At 41.0% G+C, this 26,936-nt stretch overlaps 1 protein-coding gene across 29 annotated transcripts in view; it reads left to right on the top strand.

Annotated features, from left to right (window-relative positions):
• The window catches only part of RBFOX1 (RNA binding fox-1 homolog 1), a 520,491-nt gene that overhangs the window by 64,717 nt on the left and 428,838 nt on the right, over positions 1-26,936 (top strand). For 25 of the 29 annotated variants that reach the window (XR_004536479.1, XR_004536480.1, XR_004536481.1 and 22 more), the window contains 2 exons: positions 14,767-14,910; positions 25,840-25,893. Coding sequence is in view for 26 of the 29 variants with exons in the window: in XM_033914629.1 (XP_033770520.1) it covers positions 14,767-14,910; positions 25,840-25,893 (198 nt within the window). In the remaining 3 variants the exon portion in view is untranslated. The remainder of the gene's footprint in view (positions 1-14,766; positions 14,911-25,839; positions 25,894-26,936) is intronic. The other 4 variants (XM_033914628.1, XM_033914624.1, XM_033914608.1 and 1 more) reach the window with 1 other exon arrangement.

The following is a 26,936-nucleotide window of genomic DNA, read 5'->3' as shown; positions in this document are numbered from 1 at the left end:
GATATCAGGCAAGGCATTCCATAGTTCTAAGCCAGCCACAAATAAATAAATAAATACACAAAGGCAACCATTTGAAATTCTGTCCAAAAATCAGATCCCTTATTGGGCTGATATTTTTATTACTATAATTAATATTTTATATGCTTTTTCTGTTTGGGTTTATTTTAGTGCTTTTGAAATGTGTAAGGTAAAAAGTGAAGGCTGAACCATTTATGCAACCCAGTGTAGCTTTGTACCTGACTAGAATGCCTTACCAAAGTCCAGGAAGTGCCAACAATCAAACAAAAACAGGCAGCACTTAAGAGGGCGTGGACCGGGCCTCAAGATCAATCAGCCGGGTCCCCAGCAGGCACTCCACCCGCACTTGAGGATGGTTGACTGCGGTTGGCGTGTGTATGGCTGGGGGTTTCTTCTTATCTAAAATGTCATTTGTGATGGGCATCTGACAGAAGATATGTTGTCCTCTCTCTCTTATTGTTGGCCTGCTCTACTACTTGCTGAGACAATTGTTTGCTTGTTTTGCAATGTTCCTCTCTGTCCCTTTGGTTGTATGTCGTTTTCGCAATTGCTAATAAACATAATTGACAAAAAAAAAAAAAGAAGCCTTACCAGTATTTCTCACTCTTTTGGAAAGGTTTCCTTTTTTTCCATTTTAATTTTCAACTGCTTTGTTGAGATTTCCAGTTAGGGTGACATCACATTCCAGGTGTGTAAAGGTGTAGTATGCAGTATGGATGCTGGTTTATTAGAATTGATTTGAGTTTACATAGACAAAATGGGTCCAATGTTCAGCTCATGTGATCAGCGTTTTGCTGCTGCTGGAATTAAACACATAAATTCAGTGTCTGGATTTCAGCATTGAAATTCCAGGTTTGTACAACAGGCTTATGCAGTGGTTCTTAAACCTGTCCTCCTCCACCCCCCCTAATGAATATGCATGAATCAGATTTGTATGCCTGTCACATCATGTGCAACGTCAGAAAAACATCCAAAACATTGGGTGAAGAAAAAATGGCCCAGCTAGATGTTTTGTTCAGCTAGCCAGCTAATATTTTTGCTGTTATTGAAAAAAAAAAAAAAAAAAAAATCAAAATTAAAAACATCAAAAACAAGCCATTTACATGAAGGAGGGGCCAGCATTTTTAATGGACTGGCCTCAAAAGCATGCCAGCAGAACAGTGGGGCACCCTAGGGAGCACTGTTTTGAATTTCACATTAAGGACGCCAGGTACACAAATCATCATAACCCCCATACATTGTATGGTGAGATCTCCAAAACTCCCTCCAAACCTACCTCAAAGTGGCCAATCCAGGTCACTTGTCCAAACCTGTCTACCACCCCAATAGCCCTTATGTCTGCAGGTGTCATCTATGGCAGTACAGCGGGTTTTGGTGGGCTTACACTTTCCACCTCAAGTGTATTAGAGTGGCATATGGGCCTGGGCCCCTTTCTCTGCATTTCACTGCACTACCCACCAAGCTACTCCAGAGTCCTGCTTGTAACTCTGCTAGGACTGGCCATAGTGTCTGCAACTGTTATAGAAACAGATATATAGGGGTCATTGTACTAAGATGCGCTAGCCATTTTAGCGCACGCTAAACGCTAATGCGTCCATAGACTATAATGGATACGTTGGCGTTTAGCATGCACTAATATTTAGCATGTGCTGTTTCATGCAAATATTTTTGGAGTGGGAGGGGGGTCAGTGACCACTGGGGGAGTGTTTGGGGTAGAGAATAACACAGGGATAAATTTTTCCCCATCCCGTCCCCACAGGTTTTGTTGCTGTCCCTGTTTCTGCCCCATTCCTCTATGCTCTGCCTTAACCGCACAAGCTTCGAACACGTATGATTTTAAAGTATTTTGAAGCTTGTGCAGATGAGGACAGAGCTTACAGGAATGGGGCAGGGACAGGAAAAGAACTCGCCAGGACGGGTCAGGAAAATGAATTCCTGTGGGAACGAAGAAAAAAATTGTCCCCATGTCATTCTCTAGTGTGGGGGCTATAGTTTCATCCCTCCAGTGGTCATCTGATCTATGAGCATCGGAGCAGCTTCAGACTGCGGACTGCGGTAGAAAACTTTACTATGGCTTAGTAAATTAGGGCCTAAGTCCAATTGTGTAATATACAGTAGAACCTGTACTAAAATAACATGATTTCTGGTCAAAATAATCCATGTTAATAATAGCCTACATTGATATCCTTCCAACTAAGACTTATTATTTTACCATTCACTTGTGCTATTTTAGGCTAGGTTCCATTTTATGCAATGAAAATGAGTTACTTACAATAGAGAGTAACAGTAAAATAACCCATCTTAACAATAGGTCATGTTAACTCTGCCCCCAAATATTTTAATTCTGAATAATGTATTCATATGAAGGGCTGGTAATCAGGGCAATCATTCTATTTAACTCCAGGAATCCTTTCCTCAAAGCTAAAATCAGCACTGAAAGAAGAGGAAAAAACATTAACACCAGGAGGAGCAGAGTTCAGAAGAGCCCGACTGGAACCTCTGATGATTGTGGCTTGGGAAATGGGACATCCTGACAACTAACCCAGCAATTTAAGGCTGGGTGGGAGGCAGAGGTAGCAGTAAGCCTTTCGGCGCTATAGAAATGATAAATAGTAGCAGTAACGCTGGACGATCATATTTTCTTCAGCACACAAGCAGCATTGGCCAAGCCTGATTTTGACTGGTGCTAATTAGGCAAACAAAAAAAGGTAGGAGGTAATCATTAGTAGTATGGGTAAGACCATAAGAATAGCCTAACTAGGTCAGATCAATGGTCCATTTAGCCCATTAACCCATCCTCAAAGTGGCCAATCCAGGTCACTAGTACCTGGCCAAAACCCAAAGAATAGCAACATTCCATGCTACCGATCCAGGGCAAGCAGTGGCTTCCCCCATGCCTTTCTCAATAACAGACTATGGACTTTTCCTCCAGGAACTTGTCCAAACCTTTCTTAAAACCAGCTACGCTATGTGCTCATACCACAACCTGTGGCAATGCATTCCAGAGCTTAACTATTCTCTGAGTGAAACAAATATTTCCTCCTATTGGTTTTCAAAGTATTTCCCTGTAACTTCATCGAGTGTCCTAGTCTTTGTAATTTTTGACGGAGTGAAAAATCGATCCAATTGTACCCATTCTACTCCACTCAGGATTTTGTAGACTTCAATCACATCTCCCCTCAGTCATCTCTTTTCCAAGCTGAAGAGCCCTATGAGAGGAGTTCCATCCCCTTTATCATCTTGGTCGCTCTTCTTTGAACCTTTTCTAGTGCTGCTATATCTTTCTTGAGATAAGGAGACCAGAATTGAACGCAATACTCCATGTGAGGTTGCACCATGGAGCGATATGGAGGCATTATTACATTTCTAGTCTTGTTAACCATCTCTTTTTAATAATTCCATGCATCCTGTTTGCTTTTTTGGCTGCCGCCACACATTGGGCAGAATATTTCATTGTATTATCTACGATGACACCTAGATCCTTTTCTTGGGTGTTAACTCCCAAGGTGGACCCTAGTATCTGGTAACTGTGTTTGAGTTGTTCTTCCCAATGTATATCACTTTGCATTTGTCCACATTAAATTTCATCTGCCACTTGGACGCCCAGTCTTCCAATTTCCTAAGGTCTGCCTGCAAGTTTTCACACTCCACATGCATTTTAACAACTTTGAACAGTTTAGTCTCATCTGCAATTTTATCACCTCACTTGTCGTACCAATTTCCAGATCATTTTTAAATAAGTTAAATTGCACCTGTCCCAGTAAAGACCCTTGCGCCACTCCACTGTTTACTCTCCTCCATTGATAACAATGACCATTTAATTCTATCCTTTGTTTTCTATCAGATAACCAATTCCTAATCCACAACTGAACTTTGCCACCTATCCCATGACTCTTTAATTTTCTCAGGAGCTTCTCATGAGGAACTTTAACAAAAGCTTTCTGAAAATCTAGATACACTACATCAACCGGCTCACCTTTATCCACATGTTTATTCATACCTTCAAAGAAATCAAGCAAATTAGTGAGGCAAGATCTCCCTCAGCTGAACCCATGCTAACTCTGTCTCAAATCATGTTTGCCTACGTGTTCCACAATTTTATTTTTTATAATTGTTCTCACCATTTTGTTCGGCATTGAAGTCAGGCATACAGAGAAGGTGAGATATAACAGCAAGGGTAGGCTTCAGGTCTTCTGCTAGAATGGGTTGAGAGAACAGGAGGAGAGACTGTATGATGCTCCTAAATGTTTGGTGTTCTAGGTCAGGGATCTCAAAGTCCCTCCTTGAGGGCCGCAACCCAGTTAGGTTTTCAGGATTTCCCCAATGAATAAGCATTGAAAGTAGTGCATGCACATAGATCTCATGCATATTCATTGGGGAAATCCTGAAAACCCGACTGGATTGCGGCCCTCAAGGAGGGACTTTGAGACCCCTGTTCTAGGTGATTGCCTAGTTCATCTAGGGTTACCATATGGCTCCAGAAAAAGGAGGACACATTGAGACATCTGGGTTTTGCTTCCATTGAAGTCAATGGAAGTAAAACCCGGATGTTTCGATCCATCCTCCTTTTCCTGGAGCCATATGGTAACCCTAAGTTTACCCAATGGAAGAACAGCTTCTGCTGTCTTGGAGCTTCATAGATAAGAACAGTGGAAACAGTGGTGATTTGCTAGTTCAAATATTTCAAAATTTTCTCAGTGAAACATTTAACACCTACGGTATTCTGTTGAAACTGTACCAGCTAATATATACATTGACATTCCTTTGGTAATCTGTATTTTTTCTAGATATATGACTATTATCATTTTATAAAAATGGATAGGCAGTAGTACTACATGAAATTTAAATTTTTTTCCCCAGATTTTACTTTTTCTAGGAAACAGTTTAACTGGTCTACTTCTACTTTAAGGATAAATTATGCTTAATTAAGGAACACACACAAGGTTGATTTCATTTGTTTGTATTTTTCAATCTTTTCATGTCTAACATGGTTATCTTATGCTGAAGATACACATGCAGAAAAATGTATATATTTTTGTCCTAAACTTTCTTGGTATGGTTTTTTTTTTTAATCAAGTTTACAAATCAGATCAAATAGGTATATAGCAGAGCTTTGTGATATCATTTTCTGGGCTTATAGGAGAATGTATTGAATTATACTTGCTCATGTACTGTGGCTGCTATTCTCTCCAGACTGAGCGAGAATGACTGTGGGGGCCATAAATTCACTTGGCTTCCAGCATTACCAGTTAAATCAAGAGCCCTATTCAAGCTTAGAGAAGAGACAGCGCAAGTCTTCATTACACAAATCAATTTGGTCAAAAGTAGAGCACAGTGGGAACTCAACCATTGCTCACATAATATTGTCAACTTAATCAAATAATGCCTAAGAGACAGCCACAAGCTTTTCTCTCTGAGAAATAACTTGATTGGTGTAGCAGAAGGAAACAGCTGGCTCTTTCAAAGTGCACTTCTTACTTGTCACTGCCAAAAGCCCTTTGAATGGAGAATTTAAGCACAATGCTAAATATTCAGCAGTCTCTAGCAATTTCTCAGCTAATGAGATCTGTAGGTGATATGAGGTAACCACCATTTTCTGATGCTATGCGAATGCATCTTTCTTTCTTTTTTCTCTTTTAAAAATGTTTGCGTCTACTGCTAGTGAATTAAACATCATGGGCACAATTTTCAAACTTGTCTGCGTAGGTGAAAAGTACCTACGTTTCAAAGGTAAAGTATTTATTTAGGGCCCCTTTTATCAAACCGTGGTAGAGCTTTTTCTTGTGGGCCAACGAGGTAAATGCTCTGACATTCATTCAATTCCTATGAGTGTAGGAGCATTTGCTTTGCCGGAGTGCGGTAAAAAAGCTCTACCACGGTTTGATAAAAGGAGGCCTTAGTTATTTAGCCATCTATTTATGTACTTTATATCTTGAAATTTGCTAGATTGCCCACCGAACATATAACCCATCAAGGATATTTGCAATAATAACAATATTAATAATAATTTGTGGGTTTTTTTAAACCCAAAGATCTCAAAAGCTTTCTCTTTCAAAACTGTCAAGGTTTCAAAAATAACTACACTCTTTTGTATCTGCACAGTGTGTTAAACTTTCTAGGAAAAATATTACACATAGGGGCCCTTTTACCAAACTGCGATAAAAAGTAGCCTTAGCATGTCTTTCCTATGTGTGGAAAACATTTTTACTGCAGGAGTAAAATGGTCAAATTTCCTATTTTCCATTAAGAAGTGGCCATTAGTGCACAAGCCTCTAATGCCACCTATTTTGTAGACCAGTGTCTCACAAACTTTTTTTCCCTAGGCACATTTAACACGAAAGAGGGCCTCTTGAGAATGTGCAGATGTCGTTTGATGACATCACACGCTGGATGCTAAGAATTATTAAAAAAGGGATGGTTAACAAGACTAAGAATGTTATAATGCAGGGGTGCCCAAAAGCTCAATCGCGATCGACCAGTAGATTGTAAAGGTAACGCGAGTCGATCGCGGAGCCCATCCTGGGCTCCGTGATAGACTCGCGTTGCCTTTGCTTTCTCCCTGCTTCCCCGACACTGTAACAAGCCAGCAGCGACTGCAGAAGCACTGGGCCCACCAGCCTTCCTCCGCCCCTCCCCCCCCCCGATATCAATTTTGACGTCGGAGAGGACGTCCTGGCTGGCCCGGCGCTTCCTCTCCGATGTCAGAATTGACGTCGTGGGGAAGGCTGGTGGGACTGGCTCTTCTGCAGTCCTGTTTCAGCATCAGGGAACAGGGAGAACTCGGTGGCATCAGCGGCTTGGGGGCCTGCTCCCAGAAGACGGCCACGGCGGTGGCTTGGGTAGAAAGAAAGGACAGACAGAGAGAAAGAAAGGGGGGACAGAAAGAAAGACGGAGGCAGAACAGGGACACAGAAAGACAGACAGGGAGACAGAAAGAAAGAGAGGGGGGGGCAGGAAGAGATAAAGAAAGAAAGGGGCCATGCCGACACCAGCACACTTCTGGGTGTCTCGAGCTGGGGACACTAGGTTTAGTATGCCCCAGCTAAAAAAAAGTTTGCGAGACGCTGATTAAAATGCTTTAAAAACCTAGATTATACCTTTAGTAAAAGAACCCCTAAATTTGTTTAATTTAGTCCTCTGATTTTGTGAAGGAATAGCCTAATGGTTAAGCCTGCCAACCAGAAGAACTAGATTTGGTTCTCACTGGGCCAATGATGACCTACTTGAACTTTTAGCTATGTATTTGTAACTATGACCTAGTTATAGTTAATAGCTGTACTGATCTACCTGACTAGCAACTCTATTGAATGGCTGTGTCAAACTGTCCATTGTAACTTCCTGGGTAACTGTAATGTAATCCAACATTGAACCAATTTGATAATAACCACAGAAAGGTGGTCTACCAAATCCCATATTCCTTCCCCTTACATTTTTATAATGCATTTGAAAATAAACTATAACCCCCCCCCAAAAAAAAAAACCCCAACAATGTAAAATGCATTAAGGTTAGAACAATGTTTACCTTACTTTAAGATTATATACTAGAGGAATTTTCTCTGCATCAGTATACCAGTAGTTTTTCCTGAGAAACTAATCCTCCGCAAGTGCAGCGACTGTAATAGTTAGTCCACAAATCCAATTGCTCTTTTCAAATTCTTAATCAATTAAAATTAATGGCCAGGGTTAAAGAGTACAAAGGAGAAACTCGGAAGTACTGAGTAAGAAATATATGAGGCCACTGGGGTGGGAAAAAGAATAAAAATTGGTCGAGAACATCAATAAATTAACCATGACCTCAGAAGACAAATGTCTTTATGAGGATATATATGGGTTCTGGATGAAATTTCCTTTCTAATTTGTCAATACCTAAATCACATTTTACCAAGATTAAGCCTGGGTAACTCAGAGCTATTGATTAAGTTAGAAGTGATTATGGAAAAGTAGGCATCACTATTAAAATACTTCACAGTGGAATGTATGAGATTTATAAGATTAAAGTTTGAGAATTTTATGTTAGACTATATAGTTGTTTTAATACGTGCCCTGAGAATTGGTTTATTTATTAAGGAATCTTAGTCAATGTTTCATGTATTAATGTGGGGTTATAGAAGTTTATGAGCGAGCGATTTTCTCGTCACAGTGGTTGTTTGGTTACTGGACTAAACTGCCAGCAACTTTCATTAGCACTCAATACAAATGCCGGTTTATTAAAATTATCATGACTTTTTTTTTTTTTTTAACATTAAATTTTTATTGAAAGTTTGAAAGTGTAAATATGAGAGTCAAATCCCTAATCCATGAGGCTGCCTGAAAGTACAGCAATCGTTCTTGGAATTTCTTATATTTGCATCCCTTTGCAGAAGGAAACAAAAACAGTGAATGCAATTTTCTAGAATGTTTGGAATTTGTAATAATGAAAGATTCCATAAAGATACTCTGGGATTAGACACCCCCACACTCCCCCTGTACTCACTGACCCCCTTCTACCACACAGTTGCTGACTGTATAAACAAAGGGCTCCTTTTACGAAGCTGCGCTAGCGGTTTTAGCGCATGCACCGGTTTAGCGTGTGCTAGCCAAAAATCTACTGCCTGCTCAAAAGGAGGCGGTAGCGGCTAGCACACGCAGCAATTTAGTGCCCCGCTATTCCATGCGTAAAGGCCCTAGCGCGGCTTTGTAAAAAGAGCCCAAAATTTAGCTAGATAACCACAAATATTCAGCAGGAGATAGTCAGTTAACGCCACAAAATATTTGTAGTTTCTGCACAGTGGCTAACCAGTTATATTATTCAATTAAACCTGTTAGTGCCAGTTTTGAGTGTTGGGTTTAGCCGTTAAAATAGACCGCATAAATAGCTCTGAATATCGGCTTGACCAGTTAGGGCTGGCAGCCCAAAATAAAACTGGCAATCCAATGCCGATTGCTGGATACGCAGCGCCAGCAATAGACTTTTACCATGCTGCCTGCCGCTGACTGGAAATTGCCCCTGAAGAAAATACGTGAGCATGACCTTTTTGATGGAAATAACTAATGGCCTGCTAGAAAATAAGTTGATGTCATAATTATCATAGTATAAAGAAATATTGCCCTCCCCCTCGATATTCAGCCGGTATAAGCAGCATAAAATCTGTTTTACTTTTTTGGGATCTTGCCAGGTACTTGTGGCCTTGATTGGCCACTGTTGGAAACAAGATACTTGTCTTGATGAACCTTTGGTCTCACCCAGTATGGTAACTCTTATGTTCTAAGCTGACCAAAGTGTCTGTCTTTAAGCCAAGTACGGTGCGTGTGTGTGTGGGGGGGGGGGGGGGGGGGGGGGAGGGCAGCTATTAATGTGGGCTACCACTAAGATAGATCATTTTACGATTAACCCCCGTTATTAGTAACTAGGTCTCATTGCTTAAAATGGGGCTGGTGCTAAAATGAATGGAAAGATAACACATCTTAATAGTAATATAGATAAATGTGCTGTATTACAGGGTAGAGAATGACACAGGGACAATTTTTACCTCATCCCTGCCGGAACTCATTTTCCTATCCCAGCGAGTTCTCTTCCTGTCCCTGCCCCATTCCTGAAAGCCCTGTCCTCATCTGCACAAGCCTCAAACACTTTAAAATCCTAAGTAGCAACATTCTAGAGCTCAGATTGTGATGTCATAATGCCTCATTCCACCAATGCATAAGCTCCGTCCTCATCTGCACAAGCCTCAAACACTTTAAAATCATAAGTAGCAACATTCTAGAGCTCAGATTGTGATGTCATAATGCCTCATTCCACCAATGCCTAAGCTCCGTCCTCATCTGCACAAGCCTCAAACACTTTAAAATCTTAAGTAGCAACATTCTAGAGCTCAGATTGTGATGTCATAATGCCTCATTCCACCAATGCCTAAGCTCCGTCCTCATCTGCACAAGCCTCAAACACTTTAAAATCACAAGTGTTTGAGGCTTGTGCAGTTAAGGCAGAATTTACAGGAATAGGACAGGGACAGTGACAAAACTTGCGGGGACAGGGAAACATCTGTCCCCGTGTCGTCTATTAAAGGGGATGCTGTCGATTAACTCAGCAAACCAGCTATATTGTCGTATAAAAGCAGAGAAAGAGACCTTGATTTTTTAAAAAAACGTGTTCACATATCATACAGTCCCAAAAGTCTTTATCATCATTTGTCATTAAAAAAAAGCTCCACATGTGACAACACGTAGCTACATTCAGCAATTCAAAGTGCAGTTCATTTTCTCAACAACAACAACAAAAACCTATTACAGGTATTATCAAAATATCAATTTACTTCAGAAATTTTTATTTAACTGAAGCAAGTAGTTTATAGACTCAGCCAAATGGAAATATCCTTGTTCCGTTATTAAACAAGCTAAAAAGTGAGTCAGTCAAACTTCTTGAGAGATAATTCCGTGTTCTAAAATGAATACAGATAAAGTAAAACCTTGGATTGCAAGTAACTTTGTTTGCAAGTGTGTTGCACGACAAGCAAAAAATTTTATTAAATTTTAACTTGATATACAAGGACCCTAATAACTATGGGCTCCTTTTACTAAGGTGTACTAGCGTTTTTAACGCATGCACAAAATTACCGCGTGCTAAACCCTGCGGTTCGCTTCTAGAATAACGCCAGATCAATGCTGGCGTTAAGTTCTAGCGCACATGGCAATTTAGCATGTGCTATTCTGCACGTTAAGGCACTAATGCACCTTAGTAAAAGGAGCCCTTTATTCTTATATACCGTCAAAGCCAGAATAGTTCAAGGCTGTTTACAGTAATAATAATAATAATAACTTTATTTTTTCTATATCGCCATAATCTTGTGACAGCTAGGCGGTTCACAGTGAAGAGAGCTGTACAATCAGTGAATTACAGTGTACAAATAGGGAAAGATGTCACTGAGCAGTCAGTGATTATAGAGTACAGAATAGTAAGAATTATAATATTTGTATGTTACAATATAATATTAACATGTTATGGTGAAGGGGCTGGATAGCCAGCGAATTTCAGAGTACAGTTCGTGAGGAAGTCACTGAACGTCCAGTGAATACAGGTACAATTAGAGAGAATACGCAGTATCAACATGATGAGTATTAGGTTTAAAAAAGGAGGGAGCTATCTAACTAGATAATAAATCTATTGAACAGAGCGGTCTTAATTTCTTTCCGGAAAGCGCCGAAGGTCGATCTGGGGGTGTATAGTTCGAAGTGAGGTAAGAGATAGGTGGGGAAAATCAGTGAAGTATACAAATCATAGGTGGGGGACAATCAGTGAAGTATACAAATCATCGGAAATACATAATAAAGAATTTAAAAAGATTAAATACAATAAAACACACATCACAACTGAGCCAATGGAATCGTCCCTCTCTCTGACACTGCAAGAGTGTAGTGACTGTTCTAAACGAGCAAAGTCTTGAAATACGAGTACATACAGAATACACGCGTCACATCATCACAACTGAGCCGATGGTTCTTCTCTCTCTGACACTACAGGAGTGTAGTGACTGTTCTAAATGAGCGAGTACGTATAGTATTTTGTATTAAAGATTTGGAATTGTTTGTGTTTCCATTATTTCCTATGGGGAAATTTGCTTTGATATACGAGTGCTTTGGATTACAAGCTTGCTTCTGGAACAAATTATGCTCACAAACCAAGGTTTTACTGTATTGGGTAAGACTTAAAATATTTTTAAATGGCATTTTTCATTGTTGAAAACTCTATTTTGCAACCAGTTTATTTTGGATTTCTCTCTAAATATGAACCTGGGAGATTTGTTATGTCATACCTCTAGAGATAATTTTGAGTTGGTACAAGAAGTTCAGTGAGGAGATCATCAGCCCTGTGAGCACTGTTTAGTATGTGAAGCTATGGACACAGCTCCTTTATTTCAGGGTCCCCGTTATGGTTGTATATATTAAGAGCATCAACCTCATGCTAGTCTTCAAATGTCATATATATCACTTGCCCTTGTGGGTTATGTTATATGGGTCAAACACTTTTAAATTCAAGAATGATTGAACACTGGAGTTACTTAATACAAAATACATATATATATATATATATATATTTTTTTTTTTTTTACTGGCTCACTGTGTTAGTAAAGGACATTCATTCATACTTTGTGCCATGGGGAAATATTAGATGATTTTGTGACAAAAAGAGCAGCAATGGATCTTCTGTAATATAATTCATCCCTTTGGTTTAAATTAACTGGTGGGATGGCAGTCATTCTTTTGAATAGTTGAAAACAGCAGGACTAGAGAATGACACAGAGACAAATTTGTCCCCATGTCCACAAGTTTTGTTGCTGTCCCTGTCCCATTCCTGTATGCTCTGCCTTAACTGCACAAGCCTCAAACACATGATTTTAAAGTGTTTGAGGTTTGTGCAGATGAGGAAAGAGCTTGCAGGAATGGGGCAGTGACAGGTAATGAACTTGCCGGGAAAAATTTTTCCCCGTGTCATTCTCTAAGTAGGAAGCTGTTGGATGATGTTCTAGAAGAACATCAACATAAGATGTATGAGGTTTATAAGAGTAAGCAGCCATATCATGAGCCTGGATGTGAGGGATGAAGTCTTTAGGGAGAATTTCCCCTGAGACAGCTTACTTGTTAAGTGAAAGTACATCTGCTGGGCGGTTTGGTGTCATTGTATGCATGGTTCAAAGATGTCGATACGATTTGGCCATGATTGAAATTGACATGGCAACAGTTAAGTATTAATTGTGGTGATTTTGCTGCACAATAATTTTTGTTATGGATGATTTTCTGAGCACACAATGTTGAATGTACTTTTGGTAAACTGGTAAATCAATATTTTTATAATGCCTATATAATAAAATAAGATAATAAAACCCTAAGCACGCATGCGCACTCCCACCTGTGTGTTCCATTTTATGTGAGCTGTAGGACTCCGCGGGCAAGAGTGTGCATGCGCGCTTCTACTCTCTCCCTCCCTCACTGTAACTTCGCCGCCATGATATTTTAGTACATGCTAAAATAGCATGACTTATAGTAAAATAACCTGACTGAATTGATAACATCCCCCTTAACATATGATATATGCAAAATCTTCATTACTGCTGGGGAACTTTCCAAAGGTTGTTTTTTTTTTCTGCATATTAACCAAATGGCAAGAAATGCAGTACAGTTGGCCCTCTTTTACAAAGGTGTGCTAAGCATTTTAGCTCGTGCTAAATCAACTGTGTGCGCTAATCGCTAATGCGTCCATAGGATTACATGCACACATTAGCGTTTAGCATGTGATTAGCGCGCACTAATATTTACCATGCACTAAAAAGCATAACGCACCTTAGTAAAAGAGGGGGTTAGTTATTCATAGTCTTGGGGCATCTAAGGGCTCCTTTTACTAAGGTGCGCCAGCTTAAAAGGAGGCGGTAGCGGTTAGCGTGCATGGCATTTTAGCGCATGCTATTCCGCGCATTAAGGCCCTAACGCACCTTGGTAAAAGGAGCCCTAAGTTTATTGTATTACCTGTCACATTAAGAGTTAACTGTAAGGCGTATTCCAAATTCTTTCCTCATATGCATCCATTTTAGAGAGTGAATGAGGAAATTAGAGCATGCTCACTGCTAAGGCTGTGTCTTCTGCTTGTATGCACTATTACCGTGATATCAGCTAACATGGCTTGGTATTGAATGATATGCTAAATACTTTCAGTTCTATTTGGCTTTTCTACCACACCATAGTATCTACAGCAATTTATACTGATCCATAAATATGCATAATCATATATGTTGGGTTTTACTAAATGGCGCTAGAGGTTTTAAGCGTGGGCAGGTGAGGTAAATGATTTGACGATCATAGAAATTCTATGAGCATCGGCGCATTTACCTCACCAACCTGCGCTAAAAACCTCTAGCACTGTTTAGTAAAAAGTGCCCGTGGTTACTAATGCTTTAGGTCCCCCCTTTTTTTATTATGAAAGTCCACTGAAAACTGGACTTAATATGTTGTAACACATTGATGAATTAAGGATCAAAAAAAATAAAATTGGTTTTGTTCTAGTCCAGCTATCTGACTGCAGGTTGCCTTCTTCGCCTAGTTCCTTCGATCTTCCCAAACATGATGTCCTTCTCCAGTGATCTCTCTCTTCTGTTGGTGTGACCAAAATAAGACAGTCATAGCTTCATTATTTTGGCTTCAAGTGATATAGGCAGTTTGATCGCTTCCATAATCAGGTTTTTAGTTCTTCTTGTGGTCCATGGCATGCCTAAAATCCTTCTCCAGCACCAAAGCTCAAGTCCAGTGTAGGGTTACCATATGGTTCCAGAAAAAGGAGGACGGATTGAGACATCTGGGTTTTACTTCCATTGCTTTCTATAGAAGTAAACCCCAGATGTCTGTCTGTCCTCCTTACTTCCATCACTTCAGTGGTAGTAAAACCCAGATGACTAAATCTGTTTTCCTTTTTCTGGAGCCATATGATATCCCTAATCCAGTGGAACTGGGAGGATTGTAAAGGGTCCTGAGAGAGGCACTTTTGAAGTTTCTGTGGAATAATTCATCTCATACATTAAAACAAAATGGAGGAAAACAAAGTTCCCTTTATTTATTTCTTAATTTAAAAAATGGAATGTGATGAAAAAGGAAATTGTACTAACATTCCTTTTTTTTTTCCTAACAAAAAGTGTATTGCTAGCAGGTGTACAAGTTCTACAGTATTGCATGAGAATCTATGCAAAACTTACGTCTAAACTTATTATATTTATGTCTTCTTTTCAGCAGACAGACGATGCAGCACAGACTGATGGTCAACCACAGACACAGTCCTCTGAAAGTACAGAAAACAAAACACAGCCGAAACGACTGCACGTGTCAAATATTCCCTTCAGATTCCGAGATCCGGATCTCAGACAAATGTTTGGTGTAAGTATCATATTTCCTTTTCACTCTCATTCAAATATGACACGGCTTTAATTGTGCATATATGAAAATGCAAGGTGTATAGAACATAGAAACATAGAAAATGACGGCAGAAAAGGGCCACGGCCCATCTAGTCTGCCCACTCTAATGACCCACCCCCTAGCTACCTCCATGAAGAGATCCCTTAAGCCAAATCCCATCTTTTCTTAAAATCTGGCACGCTGCTGGCCTCAATTACCTGTTGTGGAAGATTATTCCAGCGATCAACCACCCTTTCGGTGAAGAAATATTTTCTGGTGTCACCATGAAATTTCCCACCCCTGATTTTCAACGGATGCCCTCTTGTTGACGTGGGCATCTGTTGTACCAAAATATTTATGATTTTTACTGACTGTTCTAAGGAATAAATGGGTCCTTTTACTATGGCGTGCTAGCTGTTTTAGCATGCGCTAAATGCTAATGCATCCATTATAGTCTATGGGCGCGTCAGTGTTTAGCACACACTAAAATGACTAGCACGAATTAGTAAAAGGACCCCCCAAATGCAATCATAATTTTTGTAGGGATGTGCATTTTTTTGCGTGCATTTGATTCACTAAGGCCCAGATTCTCAAAAAGTGCGTCCCGATTTTAGGCAGCTGTAGGCGTCTTACAGCTGTCTAATCAGCCAATCGGGATGCACGTTTAAAAAAAAAAAAATGCTCCCCAGGCAGGCCTGAAGGCACCTCCGGGAGCCTAGGGAGACCCGCAAGACGCCTAAGCTCGCCTAAGGGCCTTAGGCGAACCTAGGTGGCCCTACGCGTCTCCCTAGTAGAGGAATAAACCTTAAAAATGTAGGCCAGCAAAATGCTGGTCTACATTGTAAGTAGATGCAGCTGCTATACTTATCGCGGCAGGGGATCTCTCTGCCGCTATAAGTATAGCGGGCCGCGGCCTGTCCGATCGGATGCCGCCGCCCCCCCCCCCCCCGACATTACCGATCTCCCTCCCACCCCGACACTACCGACCGACCGCCCCCCCCCGACACTACCGACCGCCCCCCCCCCACTACTGATGCTGGCAGGAGAGTGTCCAATCCCTCCTGCCCGAAGACGGCGCACCCCCCCCCCCTCCTGCCCGAAGACTGCACACCACCCCCCGGCGCTAACAACCCCCAAACTAACCTGTTCTTCAGGCCAGACGGTTCTTTCCCGTCTAGCCGGTAAGCCCGCCTCGTCGAAATGAGGCGGGCTCGCCCCTTCCCGGCCCATCCCGCCGAAGCCTAAGGCCTGATTGGCCCAGGCTCTAGAAGCCTGGACCAATCAGGCCTTAGGCATAGCGGGTCCGCCCATCCCCACTAAATCTAAGGTCTGATTGGCCAAGTGGGGATGGGCGGACCCGCTATGCCTAAGGCCTGATTGGTCCAGGCTTCTAGAGCCTGGGCCAATCAGGCCTTAGGCTTCGGCGGGATGGGCCGGGAAGGGGCGAGCCCGCCTCATTTCGACGAGGCGGGCTTACCGGCTAGACGGGAAAGAACCGTCTGGCCCGAAGAACAGGTTAGTTTGGGGGTTGTTAGCGCCGGGGGGTGGTGTGCCGTCTTCGGGCAGGAGGGGGGGGGGATGTGCCGTCTTCGGGCAGGAGGGATTGGGCACTCTCCTGCCAGCATCGGTAGCGCCGGGGGGTGGTGTTCAGTCTTCGGGCAGGAGGGGGGGGATGTGCCGTCTTCGGGCAGGAGGGGGGGGGATGTGCCGTCTTCGGGCAGGAGGGAGGGGGGGGATGTGCCGTCTTCGGGCAGGAGGGAGGGGGGGGATGTGCCGTCTTCGGGCAGGAGGGATTGGGCACTCTCCTGCCAGCATCGGTAGCGCCGGGGGGTGGTGTTCAGTCTTCGGGCAGGAGGGGGGGGGGGGTGCCGTCTTCGGGCAGGAGGGATTGGACACTCTCCTGCCAGCATCAGTAGTGTCGGGGGGGGGGGCGGTCGGTCGGTAGTGTCGGGGGGGGGGGGGGGGCATCCGATCGGACAGGCCGCGGCCCGCTATACTTATAGCGGCAGAGAGATTCCTTGCCGCGATAAGTGTAGCGGGCCGTGTCTAATCTAACCCGATTCTCTAACCCGCGTCTGTAACATGGACGCCGGTTACAGAATCGGGGTTTAGTTTAGGCCGATTCTGAATAGGACGCCTCTCCCGGGCGTCCTATACAGAATCAGGGCCTCGCCTTCAATATAGGCGGCCTGCCTGGGGAGCATTTTGTTTTTTTAAAAAACGTGCATCCCGATTGGCTGATTAGACAGCTGTAGGACGCCTACAGCTGCCTAAAATCGGGACGCACTTTTAGAGAATCTGGGCCTAATTGTCCATGCATAAAGAATACATATTTAACTGATTTTATTAAGTTAATTTTATAATAGGTATGAATGTCAGCTGGCACCTAGGGATGAGCTGTCATTTGCAATGACATAGGAAATATCAGACATATTCTATGTTGTGCATTTTGCTTAATTAATACAAGGAAAAATACCACATTTTTTTCCCTAATTCATTAATCTTGTGCGCAATTTTACACTTAGGGATTGATTCAATAAACAGTGCTCAAATTTCAGTGCTGAAAAATCAGCACTGAACAGTAATCTATAATGAACATTCCAGAATTGGTGTACTTTATAGACTAGCGCATAGCTCCAGGATCTATGCTCAACTCTGGGTGCAAGGAGTTACGCCAACTGAAACAAGGTGTAAATTCTTGCATGCATGTTGGGCTAAGAACTCCCAAATTCTATAATACTGTGCGTATTTTAAGGGAATGCTTCAATCCACCTATACCCTTCCCATGGTCATACCTCTTTGAGGATCAAACAGAAACACTTAGATGCCAATTATCTTGGTGCTGGTAGAAGCCTATACCTACGTTAAAAACACTATCCAAACTGCATTTTTTAAACCAAGATTTGAGGCAAATACCGGTGCTCAGAAAATCAGCTCCAAAATTGTGCCTACATAGGCGCCTTAGGCCACCGAACACCAAACTAAGTGTGGCCAATGCTGGAAGTGTCATTAGGTGGCCTAAATCTCCTATATAGGTACAATTCATGTGGAGATAGGCGTCAGAAATGTAGGCCCAGAAAAACGGCCTACATTTTTTGTGCCTATCTATTGCGTCAGCGTGATTCTGAAACTGGTGCCGATATGTGATTGACACGCGATCGGCGGACACTTTTAAGGCAGCTGCTGATATTGGCACCGGTTTGAGAATCCAGGCCTAAATGGGTGCACAAGTGTGATTTCACAGAAATCTGCTATTTCTGCCCTGTTATGGCACCTTGCATCCATTAGAGCATTTTCCTTGCTGGAAAGTCAGCATAGAAATATTGCTTAACAATCTGCACCATGTATAGAATTCACCCGTTAATGTGCAAAGTATCACAGGCAAATACTAGAACAGTATTAGTTATGTACGTAATTAATTACCTTATTAGCTGCTAATTGTCATTACCAAACAATAATTGTCTATGAGGGCATAGAGAGGGTGGATAGGGACAGATTCTTCAGACTGAAGGGGACAACAAGTACGAGGGGGCATTCGGAGAAACTGAAGGGAGATAGGTTCAAAACAAATGCAAGGAAGTTTTTTTTCACCCAAAGGGTCGTGGACACTTGGAATGCGCTACCGGAGGAAGTGATCAGGCAGAGTACGGTACAGGGATTCAAACAGGGATTGGACGGATTCCTGAGGGATAAAGGGATCGTGGGATACTGAGAGAGGTGCTGGGATGTAACACAGGTATAGAAAGCTAACCAGGTAATAAGTATAGAAACCCAACCAGGTAGTGCATGTGCAAGACCGGAGGGTTAGGACTTCGATGGGAAGATAAAACTAGATGGGAAACCAAGGTGGCAAGGGGGCCCCTTCTGGTGTCTCAGACAGGCCGTGACCTGTTCGGGCCGCCGCGGGAGCGGACTGCTGGGCAAGATGGACCTGTGGTCTGACCCAGCGGAGGCACTGCTTATGTTCTTATGTTCTTATGTTAATTGGACACTAAGAGGAGGAAGTTATCAATGTGGATTGCTATTAAGATGGGTTACCAGAAGTTGGATTATTTTAGCACAGGGTCCCATTTTATGCAATGAGACAAAGTCAACATGAATTTAGTCGAGTGAAATCTTGCCGCAACAATCTGTTACATTTCTTGGAAGGGGTGAATAAATATGTGGATAAAGGTAAACTGGTTGATATTGTATATCTGGATCTTAAAAAAGTTATTTGACAAATTACCTCATGAAAGATTTCTGAAGAAATTAGATAGTCATAGGATAGGAGGTAATGCCATTTATTTATTTAAAAATGTACATATCGCCTAAGTCTAAGCGGGTCACAAAGCAAACATTCATAATATAAAACTAACTGACATAAAACACATAGATATGTCCTTCTCATCCCCATCAACATGCTATATATTACACACCATATGGTTTGCCTAGATGTTGTGTGAAAGGCATTTCATAAAACCTCCAATCCAGCATGAAATTATCTACCTGCCACAAGTTACATGAAGGCATCAACAAATAGATGAGTTTTTAATAATTTCTTAAAAGTTCCATGGGCCTGGCATTAAAAACCATTTAAAAGATAGAAAACAATAATTAGGATTAAATGATCAATATTCTCAATGGAGAATGGTAAATAGCGGGGTTCAGAAACTATTGCAACCTCTTTCTGATGACATTCAAAAAGTATATACTGTATACCCCCAATCATTAAAGTCCTGATTTTTAGGGATGAAAATAGTTAAAGAAGAAAATGGTTAAAGATGGAAGGGATGCAATATTTAAAGGAGGAAAAAGCCTCAAAACCAACCTTATTGGCTAAAAAAACCCTCCTTTTGCCACCCATCCTTCTTTAATTATTATACTGAATGCACACCATCAAGTGCGTAATCTGTTTAAACTGAGCATTTTACTCCATTTCACTTTAATTGAACACCCTTCAATATGCTGTGTTTTGATGGTCCGACGATGATGGCAAGCCAGTGTTTCGCTTGATGCTGCATCAGGGATTTGGGTCCAAAGGTCTGCGAATAAAGTCAGTGAAATTTTGTGCTTAGTCCATTAAATTTGGTACTTTCCCTCACCATTCAGGCGCTGGCTTACTTACTGCTTATCGGCATTTCCCACCATGCACACACTCGCAGCAAACATGTCTGCGCGGCTGATCAGCCTCAATTTGAATCAGTGGGTGACCTCACAATGACATCACTTTGTGTGCCTATTAGATTCGGTTGACCTGTTAGTACTGGAACTTCTACTAAGGATTTTATTTACAAGCTCTTAAAACACTGTTGATGACAACATTGTTTATGTCATACTCTCGCTCAATCATATATAGACATTAAAGATCCCAAATTCAACCTGGCACTCAACAATAACTGCATTAGACTAAATAAGTTGACACAGCAAATTGCTGGTATTAAAGGTCCATCTTAATGCTACCTTTGTTGTTGTCCTGGTGTTATTTCCCTAGAAATACTGCATGGTTCTTTCCTGATAATTTAGGTCTTCCACAAATTTGTTCATTTAACCTTGGAATTCGTACCACGCTCAGATTGTTCACAATAAAATACACCAACTCAGATATAGTGGCAAAAAAATGGGCCACAGCTTTATTGTCATTAAGAACAAACCTTAATAAAATTTTAAAAAAACAGTGTAGCTTATTCTCAAAATTCTGGAGCTACTCGGTGTCGAACTAGCTCCTCTTCCAAAATTCTCCCCCATTTCCTAATTCCCTTACAGTAAGACTCGCGGTGCTGCAGAGTCCAGCTGTCACCCAAGGCGGTATCACACATGAGCAGTTACAAAATATAGTCACCAAATCTGTTGCATAGCCACATTGATCCAAAATTGATCCAAAATCAGAATTTTTTCTGCAACAAAACTGCGACCAACCCTACCCCCCCACCTCACCCCCTAAAACAAAAACCCTTCAAAGAGAGAACCCCCAAAATAGGGAAGGGAAGGGCGGGACAATTTTCCCCACCAACCTTAACCTTCCCACACTCCCTCCAAACCCCTAATTCTCCACTGCCCGCCAATTCTCCTCAGAAAACTCCTCCAATCCCAGAGCCCCATTTCCCAGCCAATCCTCACTCGCTCTCCCTACCTATCCAAACACCTCTTACTTCCACCCCTCCCCTTACCTAACTTGCCTAACAACCCACTACACATTCTCCTACCTACCTACTAATAATTAACCCTTCCCCACAACACAATCTTTGCTGGCTCATCCAGCATTATAAGCCCGCAGATTTATCTGCAAGCCACTAAACGTCTGATCAAAATAATAAATGTCACTCAATGCCTTCCATATTTAACTATTTTCATCCCTAAAAGAGTCTTGAATGATTGGGGGTATATATACTTTCTGAATGTCATCAGAGAGAGGTTGTATTGGTTTGTGAATGATTCTAAATCTCTCCATCTGTTTGTAAGGGTCCCTAGGGGTCTGTGCTGGGACCACTATTTTGTTTTTTAAAAAACATGTATATCAATGATCTAGAGATGGGAATAACTAGTGAAATAAATTTGCTGATGACACAAAGTTGTCCACAGTTGTTAAATCACAAGAGGATTGTGAAAAATTTGCAAGAAGACCTTGCAAGACCGGGTGTCAAAATGGCAGATTATGTTTAATATGAGAAAGTGCAAAATGATGCATGTGGGAAAGAGGAACCTGAATTATAGCTACATGATGTAGGGTTCCATGTTTGGAGTCACTGCCTAGGAAAAGATCTAGGTATCATCACTGAGGATATGTTGAAATCCTCAGCTCGGTGTGCAGCGGTATTTTAGAAAGCAAATAAAATGTTAAGAATTATCAGGAAAGGAATGAAAACAAAGATGAAAATGCCTTCGTATTGCTCCATGGTGCAGCCGCACCTGAAATACTGTGTGCAATTCTGCTCAACACATCTCAAAAAAGATATAGCAGAATTAGAAAAGGTACACAGAAGGACAACAAAAATGATACAATGGATGGTACGACTTACCTATGAAGAAAGGCTAAAGTAGCTAGGGCACTTCAGCTTGGAGAAGAGATGTCTCAGGGGAGATATGATAGAGGTTTATAAAAAAAACAAGTGGAATGCCACTAGGGTGCATGCAATGAAGCTACTAAGTAGTAGATTTAAATCAAACCAGAGAAAACATTTCTTCAATCAGCATTCAATTAAACTCTGGAATTTTTTGCCAGATAACGTGATGAAAGCAGTTAGCTTATCAGAGTTTAAAAAAGGTTTGAATCATTTCCTAAAACAAAAGTCCTAGGATAAGCAGCATTAAATCTGGGGTATTTTTCTGTTTGATATCTTGCCCACTGTTGGAAACAGGATACTAGGCTTGATGAACCTTCAGTCTGTCACAGTATGGCAACTCTTATGTTCTTATGTACTAAAATAATCCAATTTGTGGTAAAATAACCTCACAACAATAGCCTGCATTAATAACTGTCCTTTTTATTGGCACAAAGTTGCAGTTATGCATATACCTGCCTTTAGTCAGTACAATATTCTACAAACTGCATGCAGGATACAAATTGTGTTCCTGAAAGGGGGACATGAACCTGGGAGGGGCATGAGTTGGTCAGAAGTATACGGGTTACAGAACACCAGCAGTTATGCACCTAAACAACAATTTGGCTTGATCATTTATACCAGCCTTTGAGCTACCATTATATTACATTACATTAGGGATTTCTATTCTGCCATTACCTTGCGGTTCAAGGCGGATTACAAATGGATTATCAGGACATTAGTAGTATTTAGGGAGTAGTTTGTACATTTCTTTGAGTTGCTAAGGATTACATCTGAATTGTCATGGTATTAAAAGTATATATGGAGTAGTTGCAGGTGATGCTTGGGACATTTTGATTGAGTTAGTTCGGTTTTATGTGTTTTTTGAATAGAAGGGTTTATTTCTTTTTTGAAGGTTTTGCAGTCTGTGGTCAAGGTCAATAGGTTGTAGACTTGGATGTCAAGTGTTGCAGCTTGAGTGGCTAGGAGGTTGTCGTACTGTTTTTTTCTTTTGACGGTTTTGGTTGGAGTGTGTGTGAATGGTGTATGGGTTCTCCTATGTCTTGTTGAGGTGGATTGAATTAGTCAATTGTTCCAATAGGCTGGGCTGTCTCCAATAAATTGCTATAAATAGTAGCCAGTAAAATTTGAAGGGAGCCAATGTGAGTCATGGTATGCCTCTGTGATGTGGTCAAATTTCTTCAGTGAGTAGACCAGTCTTAGGGCTGTGTTTTGTATTGTTTGTAGTTGTTTTATCATGGTTGATGTGCAGGGGAGATATAGTATGTTGCAGTAGTCTATTAGACCTAGGATTAGGGATTGTACCAAGAGTTGGAATTGTTTTCTGTCGAAGAATTTTCAGACTTGCCTCTGGTTTCTCATGACTGCAAATGATTTTTTTGTTATTGTTTTGTTGCATTGTACAGCCTCTGTCTAGTACCCAAAAAAGCCTAGTCATTAAAGATTTTGACGCACTCAAACCATATCCTTTTATCATCAAAATGATTACCCTTCAAACCTCAAAACCATTCCCCTTACTGGCAAATCTGTGACAGAATCGCGCAGGCTACCCTGCCTCTGGCTAGCCGAAAAAGCCAGGAAGGATGGGTGGGACCTTTTCTCCTACCCGTTCCCACACTCCCCTCCTTCCACCCTATTCCACACAATAAAAACCCGCCAAAAACCTCTGCACTAACATTCCATCTCAAACTCCTCCCTTCCTCCCTCCAGCACCAATCCCCATTCTCCCAGCCCTCCATAACTACATCATCCACTTTTAATCCCTTCTTACCCAACCAGTTATTACTCTCCTCCACCACCCCTCATGCATGCTCGGCCAAGTTATTGTGCCCATGGTCGAGCCCATTAGCATTTCTTAAAAAGCCAGTTATTGGCACTAATCAGCTTGTTATTCAACTACATTGTGAACGCAGTTTGGGTATATGACCAAAATTTTGTACACATTTTATAGAATTTGGGAGTTTACGCTGGTAAATGGTGGCCACCTGCTTAGCACTGTTCTATAATCTTAGCACACAAATGACTTAACACATAACTGCAAGGGCTTTCATACATTAGGGTTATAAGCAAAGCATAGGTGGAAGCCAATATTTACATGCTTATTTTAGATAATACTGTCATCTAAATGCATAAATGCCAGTCATAGACCTAAGGTAAGTATGTGTGCCTGAATACTGTATAAGCGCACTGATGCCAATGCTGACTTGTATTCTATATGAATACTTATGTACCTTAGGGACGTGAGTTATTAACCTGAGCTACCATTAAGATCTTTTTTTTTTAACCACATACTCACGGAACACATCCCATTTTATGCAATCAGACCTAGTTACTAATAACTAGGGTTAACAGTAGAATAGCATGTCTTAATAATAGCCTAGTTGATAACTTATCCCTTTATTTAAAGGAAATGTCTCTATAATTCAAAATCACTGCAATATGTAAGAAAAGTGAGACAAGTAAAGGGCAGTGAAGCCATTGTGATATCACTGATCAGGTTGGTTCTTAAGCATTGGTGGAAGAAGGCATTATGACATCATAATATCAGCTCTGGTTTCCAGAGACTGAAACTCTTCATACATGAAGGCAGGGGTGTCAAAGTCCCTCCTCGAGGGCCTCAATCCATTCAGGTTTTCCCCAATGAATATGCATGAGATCTATTAGCATACAATGAAATCAGTGCATGCAAATAGATCTCATGCATATTCATTGTACTTTACATAAATAGAAAGAGCTGTACTTTAATATAAATAAATTACTATTGCCACTATCCCAAATAAAGTATTCACAAGTTTATTGCTTTCTATAAAACACCTATACAACACCTTCTCCGCATACAATTTATGCCTTTTTTATAATGCATATTCACTGGGGAAATCCTGAAAACCTGACTGGATTGTGGCCCTCGAGGAGGGACTTTGACATCCCTGCACTAAGGGAAAAAGTTATCAACCTGAGATACCATTAAGATCTTCTGCTGGCTTTTACTAAACTGAGGTAGAGCTTCTTACTGTGGGCCGGCGAGGTGAATACACTGACACTCATAGGAACGGAATGAGTGTTGGAGCATCTACCTTGCTGGCCCGTGGTAAAAAAGCTCTACTGTGGTTTAGTAAAAGGAGCCCAATGTTTTTACTACTTACTCATGTTCTTTAACACAGTCCCATTTTATGCACTGAGTTATTAATAACTAGGGTTAACTGTAAAATAACACATCTTAAAGATAGCCCACGTTGATAACTCTCTCCCCCATGCATTTTTGTAGAATAGGCTCGCAGCCTCATAAACACTGGGTTTTACTAAACGGCGCTAGAGGTTTTTAGCACTGACTGGTGAGGTAAATGCTCCAATGCTTATAAGAATTCTGAGTGTCAAAGTAGAGAATGACAGGGTGACAAAATTCATCACCGTTCCCGTCCCCGCGGATAACCGCGGGAAATAATCCCATGTCAATTTCTAGTGTCTATTTCAACCTCGGTCCTTCTACATCAGCATTCTTCAAAGCAAAGCTTGCGGGTCAGTGTTTGTGCCCAATTATACTCTGATTCTTTCCTCTCTCCTTAAAGAATGACATGAAGATGGTTTCCCGCGGTTATCCGCGGGATGGGAACGGTGATGAATTTTGTCACCGTGTCATTCTCTATGTCAAAGCATTTACCTTGCCGGCCCATGCTAAAAACCTCTAGCGCCGTTTAGTAAAAAAGATCCCAAATTGTGGCCCTAAATATTAGCACCCAGTTTTAACTGCCTCCGTTATTCCCAGGTAATTGTATCTATACCGCTACTGGCAAAATGGTAGCAAGTTAATATTTGTTTTAAATATTTACCAGTTTTTCTTTTGTTCAAGTAACATTTCCCCATTTCTTTGCAGCAATTTGGTAAAATCTTAGATGTTGAAATTATTTTTAATGAACGGGGCTCAAAGGTAAGTAGTTTCCTTTTTTTTGTTCATTTTATCAATGAATTAAATGTATCTGATGTCAGTGAAGGATAACATATGCATTGCATATTGCATCTGTATATATTAAAAAATTCTTCTGTTACAAAGATTGCCTTAATAGAAATACCTTGGGAGGTTTGGTTCAATTTCTGAAAGCAGCATGCTTTTTATTGGATTCATTTTGAAGCCAAGACAATAGTAATTTTAATCACTGGAAACAATCAACAGTTCAACTGGAATATTGCCTTTGCTTTAGAACTAATCAGATAATATTTTATTCTGTGTCTGCCAGTGATAATTACATCTTTCTTCCTAGAAATTGAGCCATTGTAGCCAAAAAAATATATAATAATAATAACAGCACAAAATAAAAATAGAGATGCAGTAAGAAAAAAATAGCAGGTTATTTACAGGAATATAGATTTTCTATTATTCTAATGAACATTGATAACACTCTATTATATCCCTCTGAGCAATTATTCCATGTATTGTTGAAGTGCAGAGGTTCTCCTGCTTATTTATAAATATTAATGAAGTCTCCTAGGTATCAAAGTCACTTTATTGGAATGAGACCTTTGGGATGCATAGCTGTGTTAGTGCCGAAGCTTATAACAATGTGCACACATCTTCGAAATAGGCTTGATAAGCAACTTGACGAACATGGAAAAATGCACACAAAGAAACATACCTATTTATCTTAGGGTCAAAAATATTTAAGTTCAGATAAAATGGCTCCTTTTACTAAGCTGCGATAGCGTTTTTAGCGCACGCGGGATTTTAGCGCACGCTAAACCCATGATACACGGCTAGAACTAATGCCAGATCAATGCTGGCGTTAGCGTCTAGCGTACGCAGCTTAGTAAAAGGAGCCCTAAATCGTAATAATGAAAACAAGAAGGGAAAGACTCCTGGGAGTATTAGTAACAGTTGTCCATCAAAAGTGATACTGGTATTAAAAATTTTGAAGCACCATTTACTCTCTGATATGCACCCATTTTTAAATTTCTTTTTGCAAATAAAATATAAAG

The sequence above is a fragment of the Geotrypetes seraphini genome, chromosome 11, assembly GCF_902459505.1.
Source record: "Geotrypetes seraphini chromosome 11, aGeoSer1.1, whole genome shotgun sequence".
In the NCBI taxonomy this organism is placed as follows: domain Eukaryota; kingdom Metazoa; phylum Chordata; class Amphibia; order Gymnophiona; family Dermophiidae; genus Geotrypetes; species Geotrypetes seraphini.
Note: the sequence above shows the minus strand (reverse complement) of the source record. Positions and strands in the feature narration are given on the sequence as shown.